The sequence below is a fragment of the Ahaetulla prasina genome, chromosome 18 (assembly GCF_028640845.1).
Source record: "Ahaetulla prasina isolate Xishuangbanna chromosome 18, ASM2864084v1, whole genome shotgun sequence".
NCBI classification, from domain to species: Eukaryota; Metazoa; Chordata; class Lepidosauria; order Squamata; family Colubridae; genus Ahaetulla; species Ahaetulla prasina.
The window spans coordinates 176,657-192,042 of NC_080556.1; the positions used below are offsets into that span (position 1 = coordinate 176,657).

At 52.1% G+C, this 15,386-nt stretch overlaps 1 protein-coding gene across 3 annotated transcripts; it reads left to right on the forward strand.

The window, feature by feature from the left end:
* The first annotated feature begins 4,720 nt into the window (after positions 1-4,720).
* Positions 4,721-15,267, forward strand: TMEM51 (transmembrane protein 51). 3 transcript variants are annotated; one of them, XM_058161381.1, is made up of 4 exons: positions 4,721-5,204; positions 6,117-6,385; positions 12,453-12,905; positions 13,989-15,267. In XM_058161381.1, the coding sequence occupies exons 3-4, from the start codon at positions 12,553-12,555 to the stop codon at positions 14,431-14,433; spliced, it is 798 nt and encodes a 265-aa protein (XP_058017364.1). In that variant the 5' UTR covers positions 4,721-5,204; positions 6,117-6,385; positions 12,453-12,552; the 3' UTR covers positions 14,434-15,267. The 3 variants fall into 3 exon arrangements, with proteins under 3 accessions (XP_058017364.1, XP_058017363.1, XP_058017362.1); XM_058161380.1 differs by lacking the exon at positions 4,721-5,204 and adding an exon at positions 5,462-5,566; XM_058161379.1 differs by lacking the exon at positions 4,721-5,204 and adding an exon at positions 5,468-5,513.
* Positions 15,268-15,386: the final 119 nt, after the last annotated feature.

Below are 15,386 nucleotides of genomic sequence, written 5' to 3' on the forward strand. Positions count from 1 at the left end.
CAGCCATCCTGGCTTGCTGCTAAATAAGCAAACCAGCAGGAGCCAATTTTAGTCCCCTGCCTCCTCCCACCCCCACCCCACCCCCCCACCCCGGTTTTCTTTTGGCCATGCGTCCCCCTTCCCCCCTTCTCCTTTTCTACCCAGCTGCTGCATCGTTTTTTTGGAAGACAGACCTTGGCTGGGCTTTTCTGGGCTTCCTTTGCAGATCTGGTAGCCCTCGGGACAGGCTGCTTGGAAAAGGAGGGGGTCCCGTGTGGGCCGTCTAAATCTGATGATTGGCACCCTGAGGTGAGAGGAAGGCTGGCCCAGGTAGGTTGCAACACCCGATAGTAGGGCATGGTTAAGGTTAAGCATCCCCCAGGGAGACCTCAACCAGTTAAGGGGGTGGGCAGGATTTCACCCTCCCTGCACTGCCGAGGGGTCTCTTCCAGGGAGAGCTTGCACCAAAGGGCTGGGCCACTTGGTCCCCTCCTCCTCCTCCTCCCCTCTCTATTTCCCACCCCACCTTTTAATTGGAAATAAAATTGGAGGCACCTAAAGCTCCAGGAATGCATTTCTAAGTCATTCTTTCAGTTTTCCATCTTTCTTTCTTTCTTTCTTTCTTTCTTTCTTTCTTTCTTTCTTTCTCTTTCTGTCTGTCTGTCTGTCTTTCTGTCTTTTTTGGTAAACTAGGAAATAATTATTTTAAAATAAAGGAAATAAAACTAAGAAGGTGATTTATTTAAAAGAACTACCATTTTAAAACCAATAGCTTACAAATTAAGGGTAACATTAGATTTAACTTTGTCTCCTTCCTCCCCTCCCCCCTTACTCGTGTGTCAGGGGAGAAACTATTCCTTCAAGGCATGGATGCAAATATAAAAATATAAAAAAAAAAGAATACACAACTAAATAAAGCTTATTTTAAAGTATGTTTTGATGACATCACTGTTTGCTAAATGTGGGACCCAAGAAAGATCCAGCAGCTAAAGGCAGGAAGGAAATGGCTGTTTGTCTTTGGGGGGGGGAGATCCTGGGTCTGGCCCAGGGACGCAGGTGGGAGCAGAGGGGAGCTACCCCTGCAGGGGAATGCAGAATGCCCGGATGGGGTGGGGGTCTCTCGCTCAAGAGGGGCTTCCGCACCAAAGCAGCAATCTGAACAGTGGTGGCTGGCGAGAACTCCCGGGGAAGGAGGGCTGTGGACTTTTTTTTTTTTTTTTTATTGAAAGAGTTTTAAAAAACAAAAACATTTTTCCCCCCTTTTTTTCCCCCTCCCTCCCAAAAAAACCCCTTCCCCCCTCCCTCCCCCCCCTTCCCTGGTCAATCACAAGGTATTGTTATACATAAACCAAACATAGAATAAAATTTTCCCTTGCAATCCAAATAACCACATCCAAAGCTTTTCATCTCCCAACCCCCTCCCCATTACATAAAATAACTTTCTAATTATTCAAAGGCAATCTGATATTTCTTAATCTGATATCTATTTTGTAGATAATCAATCCATTTTTTCCATTCAATTAAATATCTTTCCTGCGTATTGTCTTTTAAAAAAGCTGAGATTTTAGCCATCTCAGCCAAATTAATAACTTTCAGTATCCATTCTTCTAGGGGGCTGTGGACTTTTGTCTCCGCTCCTGACCCCCAACCCCATCTGCCTCCTGGGTTTTTGCAAGAGGGCAGATTCTGTGCAGCTGCTGATCCGACAGTTCTTTAAGCCCCTCACTACTGAATCTCTGTCAGTATTATTACATAAATGCCTGTTTTTCCTCTTCACCAACCACAATTTTCAGAGGGTATTTATTTTTGGTGGGAAAAGGTGAAGATGGTTGAACTTCAGCAGCCACTTCAGAGACTCTAGTCCCCAAGATGCTTTTTTTTCAAAAGGCAACTGGTCTGTTTGTTCTTGGGAACGGAAGAGGCTTCTTGAACGAGAAGCGAAATGTCTTCCAAGGAAAAACAAGATTAGTTGCCTTTTGAAAAAGCGCCTTTGGGATCTGCAGAGACATTGGGAGAATCCTGTGGTGACATCTAGTGGCTTAAAGAAGTATTGAGCCAAAGAGCAGGCCGGAAAAACTGCAAGAAAAGTTGAGACTGGGGCTGCTCCCTCCCTCTCAGCCCAGCCCTCCCCACAGGGTTATTGTCAGGGGGAAGGCAGGCCTTGAGTGCTATGCAATAAAGGGTGAAAATAATAATATTAATATATTGTTCCCATTCCTAGCTCAAAAATTCTGAGAAGCTGGAAAAAAAATACAAAAAGCACAAGCCGCTGGGCATTTTTTCTTTTAACAGAAATCTTTTTTTGCAGGGGAGGAAAATGGAGAGACTATTAAAGCAGATTTGGCAAGTTAGGGAAAGCTGAGCTGAAGCCCCATTGCCTGGGGGGCACCAAAATGGGCCCATTCCCTCCAGCAGGTGCTGCGTCAGGTGGTCCCCTCAGGGTGCCCTAAAAACCACCTGCTGGAAGCTAGAAATGACGGTGTGGGGGGGTTCCACCTTTGCCTTGGGGAGCAGGGTGGGGCTGATGGCGCTGAGCAGATGGCTCAGGTTGGGGATATGGCGGCTCTGTTTGCACACAGAGAGACCGGCTTAATAGATGTGCCAGTGCCACATCCCAACCTGTAGTCAAGGAAACCCCGGTTGATGAGAGTTACTGCAAGCAAGGAACCAGGAGCCGACTGCCTGCCTCGGGCATGGATTCACACGGCTTGGGAGAAAGGCCGGGTTCAGCCCTTTGCTTCCGGGACCAACGGAAGGCCAGGCCAAAGCTTCGCCCTGGGGCGCCCCTGCCCTCCCTAGCCTTCAAAGGAGCTTTGAGACCCTGTTGTGCCAGCCACGTGCAGGGGGCTCCGTCATTATCGACACGCCTCCCTCTGGTTTAGTTTTGCATTTATAGTTTCAAAGTTTTAAAATTTAATGAATGGTTTTAGGTAGTGATTGTTTTACACCCATCGCTTTATTGATACAGGTAGCCCACCAGTTATGACCATAGCAGAGCCTGCCCATCACGGACGTAACTCGTGGAAAGGAAATGCCACAGTTAAAATTTTAAGGCAAAGCCATGAGATGGCACTATGGGCTGGTTTTGCTGAAAACCGGAAGGAAAATGCTTTTCGGTTTGGATAAACCCGATGTACACTGGGGTCACTTAACTCCAGGACATTGCAAATAGCAGTAATTGTGGTCCAGTTGCTGAGCGCACAACATGCACTTACAGGACTGCAAGTGGGAGGGTGTGTGTGACGACCAAAATATCAAATCCGAGTCAGACATTTCCCCCAGGTAGTTTTGTTGTTGGAACTTCACTAAGAGGTTGTAAGTCAAGGACTACCTGTGCACAGGTCAGCAGCAACATCCGTGAAATTGGCATATAAACATGCTAAATAAGTGAAGGCCTAAATAAATGCCTCAGAAGGCAGCTAAAACCAGTGTTCCGTCTCCTGAGCTCGGGACACAGAATTGGGGTCTCCAGTAACAGAAGCAAATGTCCTTAAAAGAAAGTGGAGTTGGGGGTCGGACAAGATGAACTCAGCATACCCCTCCAATTCTATAAGCTGCAAACTCTGAGGTTTCAGGGCCACCGACTGGCATGAACTTGGAGCAACAGTGAAGAGGCAGCCGTGGCCAACAGCTGATTGGAAAAGGAGCCCCAGAGGAGAGTGAGTTCTTGCACAAGGAGCTTGGGAGAAGATGGAAGTCAGAAAAGGGAGGAGGCCAGCGTGGCTGAATAAAAACCTAAAAACCGTAAGGAGATCTCCGCCACAAAAGAAGGTGTAGAAGAGGTGAAGCTAGGAAAGCAGCGACTGCTCCAGAGGGGCCCCTGGGGAAGGATGCCTTCCATCATCCCCCAGAGCCCCTCTCGCTGTTGAGAGCCAAATATAAAGAGGAAACCAGGAAAGAACACAGCTCTTTTGTTTGGGTTTTGTACGGAGTGTGTGTGTGGTGTGTGTGTGTCTTGAGCTTGTATTTCAGTTCAGTTGGGAGAGGCCCAGCTGAGCATCCAAAGGAAGAAAGCAGCCCCGGTGGCTCCACTGAGCCCTTGGAGGGTTCAGCCACAGGCTAGCATGCCACACAGTCCCTCTGTTCCCCCCCTCCCCCTTCCCATGCCCAGGTAGGTAGAATTTTGTGGGAGACTCCTGGCCTGCTAGCTTAAAAGCATGTTTTAGGAAAGAAATATTGTGTGAGCAATTTCCTTCTTCCCTTTCCTATAAAGGTTTCCCCCGTCACAGAAATTGCAGGAAAACCATGCAGGCTTATTTGCCTTTCTGAACTGTTGCAACCAAACCACGGTTCCAGCCGACCCCGTAAATCCGGCAAATTCAACCCCGAGGCTCAGCCCTCGGGGGTGAGGGTGGGGAGTGTTTCAAGGACCTGCTGCGGAAGGCCCCGGCAGAAGCCTCCTCAGCGGCCTTGGGTCCCAAGGAGCGACCCCCGGGGGTCCCCCCTGACGACGAAGTGGGGATGTGGCCAGAAATAATGGCCGGGATTCCGAGCGAGGCTTTACGGCACAACTGCCGCAGGGGTCTCCCGCACATGCGATGGTATTAAGGCAGCCGCTGCATAAAGCACCCCCGACCCTCCGGGCCCAAAAAGGCTCCAAGGACCCCCCCCCGCCCAGCGCTTCGGGCAGCCGCGCCTTCCAAAACTCGACCCGGACCGGTCACAGTGAAGGGATCTGGCGGGGCGGAGGTCCGCGCCGCAACTCGCCTGCCTTGGGGTGAGGCGGGGCGGGGCGGGGCGGCCGAGAGTAGCGTCTGCCCGGGTATCGCCCGCCCTTCCCCAGCCGGGAGACCCCCCTCAGCTGCCCCGTGACAGAGAGTCCCCGCTTGACACCCCAGGGCTGAGGGAGCCGATCCGCGGAGCTCGGCCGGATCCCCAGAGGATCCCCCGCCTGAGGAAGAGGGCGGGAGGGGCCGGCGGGCAAGAGGCCCCCACCCGTCCAAAGAGGGGGGAGGGCAAGACAGCGGCCCTTCCCGCCGCCCTCTCCTCCCTTTCGGCCTAGATACCTCTTCCCGAGGTAGCGCTCGCAGGTAGAGCCCTCCTGCCACGGGAGGCTCATTTCCGCCCGCAAGGAAGCCTCGGCCGGGGCGCGGCCTGGAGGAGCGGGCGCGGGGAGGGCCGGGGGCGGCGGCGGCGCAGCCTCAGCCGGAGACGGAGCCAGGAGTAGGCGGCGGGGGCGGGAGAAGGCGAAGCCATGAGCCGCCCGAGGAGAGCGCAGAGCGGAGGTGAGCCAGCCGGCGCGCCCCGGCCCGACCCCACCACGCAGCCGGGCAGGCAGGTGAGGCGCCTCTCCCGCCTCGGCCAGGGAGACGCCGGGCGGGCAGCGCTGGAATTCGGCCGCCCCTCGCCCTTTCTCGGGGGAGGTGGCGAGGGCCCACTTGGTCCGGCGGAGAGAGCCCGAGCCCTCGGGGGGCCGATTACCTCGCCCCGCTCCGCTCCTCCCAGGCGGCTTCTCCCGGCTGGGGGCCCCTCGAGGCGGGGCGGGGCGGGAGAAGGCGAAGCCATGAGCCGCCCGAGGAGAGCGCAGAGCGGAGGTGAGCCAGCCGGCGCGCCCCGGCCCGACCCCACCACGCAGCCGGGCAGGCAGGTGAGGCGCCTCTCCCGCCTCGGCCAGGGAGACGCCGGGCGGGCAGCGCTGGAATTCGGCCGCCCCTCGCCCTTTCTCGGGGGAGGTGGCGAGGGCCCACTTGGTCCGGCGGAGAGAGCCCGAGCCCTCGGGGGGCCGATTACCTCGCCCCGCTCCGCTCCTCCCAGGCGGCTTCTCCCGGCTGGGGGGCCCCTCGAGGCGGGGGCGGGCGGGGAGTGGGGTGTCTGCGGGGCCCGATTATTCCTCTCCGCCTTCGCTTCGCCGCCTTGGCGCCCCCCCCCGGGCGAGTTTGGCGGGGGCGGTTTTCCCACAGAGGAAGGGGCTTCCACCCCGCCTCCTCCTACGGCTTCCTCCTACGGCTCCAGAATCAGCCCCTCCGGGCGCGGCCAGGACGGGGTCGGCGGAGAGCCGGCGGGGTCCGGGGCGGCCTGGGGGAGCCACTCCGGAGCCCCTGGGGGAAGGCCGGCCGTAGCTGCCCCGGGGCGTTTGCCTCTGAAGGGCATAGAGCCGCCTGGAGCGGACCAACCGGTTTGCCTCTCCTGCTCACCAGGTTAGACTTTAACCAGACTCTGGCGGCGGTGGCTCCGGACTCTCCTTCCGCGAGGAAGAAAGAAAAGATTGACGTTGTCGCAGCTGCTGAACTTTTGACGGAAAGGAAGTCCGAAAGAGAAGAAAAAGGGAAGTCGGGAAACCTTCCAGGGCCAGCCGGCGGTGGCGGCGGCCTCCTTTCCTCCCGCGATCCCTCCCTGCCAGCGGCGTTTCGGCTGGGATGCGCTCCGTGGCCGGCCTGGGAAGGGCTGCGGGTGTCCCGGCGGGAAGGTAGGTCCCGGATCTTCAGCCGCTCCCTTCGCACCGCCGGAGGAAAGCCGAGCGAGCTCCGCTCTGGGCTTAAAAATGGGAAGCAGTTGGGAGGCTGGCCTGCGCAGGGAGTCCCTGGACCACAGTGGATCCCAACATCCATGTTGTTAAGTGAGACATTTGTTTTACCCCATTTTACGACTTTTCTTGCCACGGTCGTTAGTGGATCGTTGCAGTTGTTAACACGGTTGTTAAGTAAATCTGGCTCTCCCACTGACTTGGCTTGTCAGAAGGTGGCAAGAGCGGATCACACAACCCCTGGGACTCTAGGACCGCCATAAATATGAACCAGTCGGCAAGCATCCAAAGTTTGGTCAGGTGACCACAGTGGGGATGCTATAGTGGTCGGTAATTTTTCCCCAGTGCCATTGTGGCTTTGAACGGTCACTAAGCCTGTCCTCAAACTGCAAAACATAGCCGACTCAAGCAAGTAAGACTTGCTGCGTGTTTCAGTTGGATGCAGGGACGTGTTCCTTTCTGGAACCAAAAGGATAATAACTCGGACTTTGAGCAAAAAATAAATAAATCTTGCAGGTCTGGTTTAGGTGGCAATCTAAGAAATAACTTGTTTGAGCACGATTTTTTGAATGGATCACAAGTGGTTTGGTGCAAGTGCCTTAAACTCAAACCAGACGCATTATAGCTTCAAGTGTTTTAGGAGTCTGTTCATAGGACAACTTGTATGAATTTCGCCCTTGCCTTCATTGCCTGTGGTTTAGGGTTTAGGGAATAAACCATGATGATTAAGTACATGTAAACCAGAAGAAGGTGATGTTTTTTCTGGCTTTTTACCTTGGGGCCTTCACATTTGTAAATTAGTAAATTTGTCCATTTTGCAGGGTGTTAAATTCTAATTATCTACAATTATGTATTTTAAGCAATATGTACAGTGGCCTCAATTATCTTGCATGGCTGATCTCTCTGCAGCAACCTGTATTCATAGACTCATAGGCTTTCTTTTATCACCTGGATCTCCCCCCCTCCCCTCCCCTTCTTGTACTGTTATTCTGTTTTTAATATCTCCCTTTCCCCCTTCCCCAATAAGTGAAAATGAATTCAACAACCCTGGATAATTTTACCCCCTTTCTCACTTTAATTTCTGTGCAGCAGGGAGAGTTAATGAGGGTTGTGTGGCAGCTTTGATAGGGATATAGCATTAACAAAATAATAATTATAATAATGACAGGGTACAGTATTGTCAGGATAAGGTGAGCTTGCCCAGGAAACCCATAGTGATAAGACACTGCAGTGCAGGAACTGATGGCCTTTTGAAAAAGTGGAGGGAGGCAGCCTCATTACTTACCAACTGGGACTACAAAGCCCAGAATTTGAAAGCAGTGGGGTGGGGGTTCCTGTAAACACTGAGGAATTGTAAGACTTGTGATTACAAGACAGGCTCTGAATTTCAAGCAGAGAAGAAATACAAAGGAGAAGGGGAGGTTTAATGGCTCCTGCCTGGTTCAGATTGCAGTCCATCAAAGTCAATGTAACTCACCCTATTGATTTCACTAGAAGGACTCAAAATAGGTGATTGATTGATTGATTATGTGTTATCAAGTCATTTTTTGACTTCTACTGGCCTCGTAGATAGATTTTCTCCACGAGAATCTGTCCGTAGCCTGATCTTTCTGAAGTTTAAAAACAAAACAAGAAAACCACAGAGAAATTGGAAAGGGCTGAGATTGTCTCTCCACGCTAGAATCTTTCTTCCAAATGATAAAGCCAAGAAAAATAATTCGATACTGATTTTCCTACCCTCCCGTTTTCCTGCTTTATTTTCTCCGTGTGTGACTATCTTATCTTTTTACTCTTTTTTTATAATGGGCAGTCTTCGTTGAAAAGTCAGGCCCTCTTTAGCGCAGGGGCACAGCAGCGTTTGGCCAAATAGCTTTGGAATATATAACTGTGGCTTATCTTGCAGACTGAGATAATATCTGTGTCCACACATTCTTTGCCCTCTGGAACAACCTTGGCAGGGAACAGTTTATGCTCACGGAAAGCAGTTTCTTCTGTGTCAGAACGAAATGTTAGCAACGCATCTAAAGGGGCAGGGAGAACATTTCAACTAATATTCTGGCAAAATAATTTTCTCCCCAGCAAAGAGAACTGGGGAATTTCTCCTCCAAGTAACTGTGAGCCGATTTCATGAGAGGCGCAGTCCAAGATCCAAAAGGGAAAAGGCGATTCAGAGTCCACATGAAGGTTTGGCCTGCAGGAGCTTTTCGGCACTGCCTTAAATTTCCCAGGAAGGCGACTTTTTTCCCCAAATGGCCTCAGCCTGAGCATCCCTTGTGCTCTTAAGCCTTCCCGGATCCTGCTTCCGTCGCTGCAAACGATGGGCTGGAGACGGATGGAGAGAGAAGAAGGACCGGGAAAAACAGGATTTTCCCACAGTTCATCCTTTTTTCATTCATTGCAAATAATTTCCATCAAAGGGAATTGGGCAGTGGGTTAGTTAGTTAACTATTAGCCAGGTAAACAGTTAGTCAGACTGAGGTTCCTTCGTTGCAATATCTCGGAGTAAGTCTATTTGGATACGACTTGGGAAAGATTTGTCATTTCCTCTTTTATTCATTCCTCTTTGTGGTTTGGCTGGTTCTTGGATCCTGATCAGGATGTCCTGCCCTATCGGCCCTTTGTGGGCAAGATGGCCACGTTGTTGCTGTTGTGGGCATCTTGGCCACTGGGCCGTTCCTGGACATAGGACGATGCCCGTGTTCTGGGCTTTGTCTTCCAGCTGGTTTGGGGATCCGTGTGAAAGCCAAGCTTGCCGTAGGAGGGATCTCAGAAACTCTTGGCCTCTCCTTTTAATCCGTATATAGGGAACAGGTAGGAAATCTGATCTGCAGTTAGCCAGCCAGGGTCTGCGCCTGCCAAGCTCTCTGCCTCTTGCCTTTTCAGGCAGGCGTCCACCCTGATGAGGCTGCAAACAATCAGGAGTGGTTTCCATGTGCCAGGAGACGGAAAGCCTTCCCAGTGGAATTTTTGTAGAAGCCCCCTTTTCGGTCCAGTTTGTAAGACAATAGCGTTAACAACCTTAGAGCAGGGGGGCTTTTGCCCACCCACAAATCGTGTCGGTGAAGTTCAGCTGATGTTAAAACGGCAAATCTGGTGTTGAGTTTAAAGGCTTTTGTCCTCAACTCAAGTACAGGGATTGTAGTGGAGCCTTTCTTTGCAGCTACACCACCTTTGGTGGTGCAAGTAAATACCAACACTTCCTTTGCAGATGGCACACTAATGGGGAGTGCGCACTATTGCAGTTCTCTGGGGAACAGAGGTTGCTCTGTTCAAATTATATTTGTGTCCTTTCTCTCAGGTGCTCATCTCAATCTTATCCATGCTGGGTGTTCAAATTATATTAAAACTTATTTTGAGGGGTTAGTTTTCCTGCATTTTCTCCCTCGAAAATGCTGAAAACGTGCAACTGATGTTTACAGGGACTTCAGGGGATGGGTGGGTCAGTTTCCAAAGTCAAATCGGTCAGGCCAGGTTGGTAAGTGGAGGTCATGCAAGCATGTGCAGAGTGTCCCACCCTCTGTTCTAACCCTTCTCTGCTCGTCTTCTTTGCTCTTCTTTCCCTTCTGCTGTTGACTCTGCATTCCGGAGGCCCGGCTTTCCTTTCCTTCTCTTCACATCATTTTCCTGCCACACGCTAATTGTATAATTGACGGGAATCCAAGCTCTTCAATGCGGCTTTGGGCACTTTGCAAGCAGAGAGGCAGCATTTCGTTTTATTCCCGTGCGAAGGAAACGTGATCCGAGAGAAACGGAAAATGGGCACCCTATTCTTTTCATTTCCCTTTATTAAAACAATTCCTGCCAACCACCTGACGGCATCCAGTGCCATCTGCCAGTGCTCCGTTTTGTGTCCATGCCTTTCTGCACCCTCCTTTGGCCATGCCATCTTTTCCTTATCTTTGCACTTATGCAAGTCCCACGGGGTTTCCCGTTACTCCATTGCCTACCCCACCCACCTTTGAATTTTGATAAGCGTCAAAGCCTCTTGTGGGCGGAGGTGACTCTCCGGGTGCTTTCATCCAGCGGGCACGGCTGAAGGCTGCGTCTCTCAGAACTGGCACAGAGGGAAACCTGGGACCTTCAGCTTTTTTGGGGGGGGCGGGGGGCTGGTGAGCCGTCTATCGGCTGTGCTGTGTAATGGTTCTTGATGGGGGGGACTGAGATGCGAGTGGAACCCTCTTCTGAATCTGGCTCCGTGGGAGCCACGCGGCCTGCTTCCCCCCCTCCCCCACCCCCTGGCTTCTCAGTTGGGCCTTGTTCAACCTCAGAAGCTACTAGGGAATGCCAGCTGGGCAGGGTGCCTGTGCTTGGATGGTGCCACTGCCAGAATCCCAGATGGGGTACAGAGAAATGGTGGGTTTCAAATTTTTTTACTACCGGTTCTGTGGGTGTGGCTTGGTGGGCGTGGCGTGGCTTGGTGGGCGTGGCAGGGGAAGGATGCTGTATAATCTCCATTCCCACCCCACTCCAGGGGAAGGTTACTGCAAAATCCCCATTCTCTCCCGATCAGCTGGGACTCGGGAAGCAGAGAATAGATGGGGGCGGGGCCAGTCAGAATTTTTACTACTGGTTCTCTGAACTACTCAAAATTTCTGCTACCGAACTGGTCAGAACCTGCTGAAACCCACCTCTGGTGCAGAGGTGGGAGGGCCCTTTCGCCCAGCAGGGGCAGCAGAACCAGCCGACCCTGGCTGACCTAGAAAGCAGGCTGGATGGGAGACCACCAGGCAGAGAAAACAACTCTCTTGAGAGAAGGCAGGGGCAAACCGATGCAGCCAGGAAATCTTTTTAAAAAAAATTTTTAGCCTGGCATCTCTCCCTGTTTCTCCAGCAGTGAATTAACTCCGGCACATTCATTTGGAAGAAGAAAATGGTTAGTACTAACAATGATTAACTTTAAATGAGGCGCCTCTGTTTGGTCAAACCTGGCCTGCCCTTTCCCTCCTGTTCTGGGCTTGCATTGAGCGATTATTCTGATTTTTAATTTTTTTTTAGTGCATGCTAAACCTTTCCTAGATTGTGTGGCTTTTATGTCTGGTTGGGATTTGTTAAAATTGTGTCTGGGGTTCTATTTTAACCTTGGCTTCATTTCTGGAATGCAGCTATTCCACAACAGAAGTAATCCAAAACAGAGTTTGCCAAATAAATGTCTGGTAGTATGTCTGAAATATGGTTGTAAAAGGGTTTTTCCATGGAAGCGGGGGGTGGGGGGGGGTATCATGCATTTCTCCTATCTCTGGGGTTTTTTCCTTGTTTTTTGTATTTATTTCTCTTTGCATTTAATTTCAAATACTTGTTACAGGATTTTTTTTAGTATATACATTGTATGCATCTTTGCGTTTTGTTCCTTTAGCTTTTTTTTTCTTTTTTTGTTATTTTAAAAGCAATCATATTAAAAAGTTTGGGATGTTAGCCTTGGTAGTTTTACCCCATCAGTTAGTTTTTCAAAGCTGTAGCTTTCCTTGGGTTGTCCTAAGCCATTGTTCTCCAGCTGCGTTGGACTGCAGCTCTCATTCTCCACAGCAAGGGAACCATAATGCTAGACGTCCAGATGCCCAGATTGCAGAAAAGGTGGCACTGCAGTTGCTTTGAGTGCTTGTGACTTCATGCACACACAGCCACATAGTTTGCATGTTTCCAGGCTGTTTTTCCTGGGGGTGGGATTTCACAGTGGTCTCCTGTCCAACTGCTAAGCAGGAACACCCCTGTGTTTTTCTAGTCGTTCAGGTGCTGCCATTTTTTATGGCACGAATGAAATAAATCTGCAAAAAGGAGGAGCAGAGTTGGGGATTATAATGATTCCCAGGAAAATTTGAGGATTTGTTTTTTCATTCCAAAGAGGGGGAGAAGCCCAGAAGTGGCTCAGATAATTTCCCCCCCCTAATGTTAGAAAGACAACAGGCCAAATTTTAAATTTCTGTCCTTCTGCACCTCCTGTCTTGCCAGGAATATTCTTCACCTGAATTTGAGATGGCCTCCCCTCCCTCCCCAATCCATTGTCTTTTTCCAGATCCCCTTTTCCCACTTGGATCTTCTGAGCAAACCCAGCCCGGGCCTTGATCAGCGGAGGAGGAAGGGAGCCACTGAGTCTCCCCTGAGAACCATTGAGGATGGCCCAGTCCAGGTCCAGCAGCGGCTCCCACTACGCCCTGATGGCCATTGGGCTGGGGATGCTGATCCTCGGAGTCATCATGGCCGTCTGGAACCTGGTCCCGGGCTTCGGCCTCAGTGCCAAGCCTCATCCGGCCAGTGGTCACCACAACGAGACCGAGGTCAGCAAAGGGCTCCTGCACAGGAACAAGACCTTCTCGGTGGCCTACGTCTTAGTCGGGGCCGGTATTCTGCTGCTCCTCTTCTCCATCTGCTTGACCATCCGGGACAGAAGGAAGCCGAGGCACCGCGAAGACGACGTCATCCGGATACGTCCGCAGCCCTCGGTCGAGCGGCCTCCCCCGGAGGACAGGTGAGGAGGGCCGGCCACTTTCCCACCCAGATTTGGGAAAGAGTAACTGCCTGTATGCATCGCTGTTCCCGGAGTTTCTTTTAAACCCCAATTCGTAGCATGTGCACGCAACGGTCTCAGCCACAAACAGGGTATAATGAAGCTAAATCCCAATTGGCATCACCTTCTGGCCATGCAACTTGTCCAAAAATTCCTAACGAAGGCATCATTTCCTCTGTGTGAGTGGCTGAACCTTAGCATCCAGCGTGTAACAGCCTCCCTCAGCCTTCACCCGGATCTCTTATCGGAGACCCTGGTCAGCTCTGGGACCCAGCTAAATGCAGCATGGCGGCTCAGTTCAGCCTTTGCTGTGACTGGCGTGGAAGGTTATTTGCAAGCTCCTTCAGGAAACTCTGCTGGGCATCTGGTGGGGCCATGTTCACACAACCCGAGTAGCTTTCTCCAGAAGCCATTGGAGATGAGACTTTGGGTCCTGGGTGAGACCCTCGGAGTTGCAGCCAAAGAGGATGGGTCACATCAGGCCTGAATCTCAGTCACCCAGCCAGCAATCCTCATGACGCCCGAGTGTGCAGACAGTGAATTCACTCGTATCGTCAGTCTTTTAAACATGGCTGCTAGAACAAGTCATGGTTTCGAGGCATTGCAGAGCCTTCAGTCCCCAATTACAGACTCCTCTGACCATCGTCCCATCCTGCGCGAGGCCCGAAGTGAACAAGCCCACATTAAGCCTTAATCCACATGTGGATATGTCCTGTTTTTACCACCTGGAGAGAGATGAGGGAGACCAGGGCAGCAGTGTGCGTCCAAGGGAATTGCCCTTGGTTACCTGCTCTTTGCCAGGAGGGGAGCGGGGGGGGGGGGGGGAGGGGAAGCCCCCATTGGGACACTCTGTAGCAAGGGAGATTGGAGGGCAACAGTCTCCCCACTGATTGCTGGGGTGTCGCCATGTTTAACCTTGGCTTTTGAGGTCATTTGTTCCAGGCTTCAGTGCATTTAAAAAGGTGGGGAGGGGATGTTTGAAAAGGAGATCTGGGGGTTGCCCCTCCTGAGCACTCATGTCTCCCCCCCTCACCCCCCCTGCAGCCAAGAAGACGACAATGACAGCCTCTCCCGCTACTATGTACCCAGCTACGAGGAGGTGGTCAACGGCCTCTACCCAGAGCAGCCTAGGCTGGAGGCCGAGCGTGGCACCCGCATCAGCGTCTCCCTTCCTTCCTACGAGTCTCTCACGGGACTGGATGAAAGCCTCCCCACCAGGCCCAGCCCCAGCCCCAGCCCCACGGCGGCAGGGACGGCAACGGGGGCGGCCCCCAGGGAGGAGCGCCCGCCCGCCCGGCAGAGCTCCCGCCTCAGCAAACGCCTGAAGCCCTTGAAAGTGCGCAGGATCAAGTCTGAGAAGCTGCACCTTAAGAACCTCCAGCTGGGCGGCACCCCTCCCGCCCGGGTCACCATCGAGCCACTCACCCCCCCTCCGCAGTACGACGAGGCGCCCCCCAAGCTGCCAGACCCCCGGGAGGGGGAGCCCTGAAGCTGCTCCCGAGGGACACCTTTGCAGGAAGCACCGGAAGTGGCTTCTTGAGAACCCGGGGGGGAGGGAAGGGTGTCTCACATCCAGTTGCAACACCCCCCAAGCACCCCATGGCTCAGCTGGACCTGCTTGCCCAACAGGACAGGGTCATGAGAAGATGGATGAGCCAGCCTCTCACAGTTGCCTCCGTGGTCTTTGTCTTTGTGAGCCTGGCCAATCCGGGATTTGGAAAATGCCCCCTTTTTTCCCCTCCAAGGGACCCCCAACTTCCCCCCCCCCATCAAACTTGGACAAGTGCCCTTTTCTCCGGCTCTTTCCTCCAACCTGCTGGATGGATAGTTTGGGAAGGTTGCCAAATCCCCTCTGGAAACTCAGCTCAAGGCGTGGGGAGGGGAGGTTTTGATACCGTCTTAGCAATATGAACTTTTGGGGTTACAGTGCGTCTCTGTGTGTATGTGTGTGTTTATTTTTTTTTCTAAATTATGTATTTTTATATCTCTATTTGGTAGATGCTCACCCCTCCAAAGTAGCACTGAGTTTGGCATGCCTGCCAGGCTAGTTTTTAATTTTTTTGGTGGCGGTTTCCAGCAATGGGGTTTCAGACCCAGCCTGCTGTTGCCACCAAATGTGGATTTTCAGTGACACAAAGGAAACTCAGGTGCCTTGAAATCAAAAGGCCAAAGAGAACTCAAATCCATCAGGATCTGCTGCAGACCCCAGAGATGTCTTCATTTGGGGAAGGGGTTCTAGAGTCTGGATCCTCTCGGGTTTTGGAGCTGCTGAACTGGAAATGTGAAACTTCTTTTTCCAAGAGGGGGTAATCTTTTTTAAGATGTTGGGGGGGGGGAGGAGGAAGGGAGCCCTTTTTAAAAAGAGAATAAATGGGCGAGAGCTTGCTTTAATCCAGGCGGCTGTTTATATCCTCTGTTCTGGGGCGGGGGGGGGCTGAGGGT

What these genes read in the sequence shown, in the direction of transcription:
- TMEM51 (XM_058161381.1), top strand. Translation starts at nt 12,553, where the DNA reads ATGGCCCAGTCCAGGTCCAGCAGCGGCTCCCACTACGCCCTGATGGCC. An exon ending in CGGCCTCCCCCGGAGGACAG is followed by an intron (nt 12,906 to 13,988) that starts GTGAGGAGGGCC and finishes CCCCCCCTGCAG; the next exon opens with CCAAGAAGACGACAATGACA.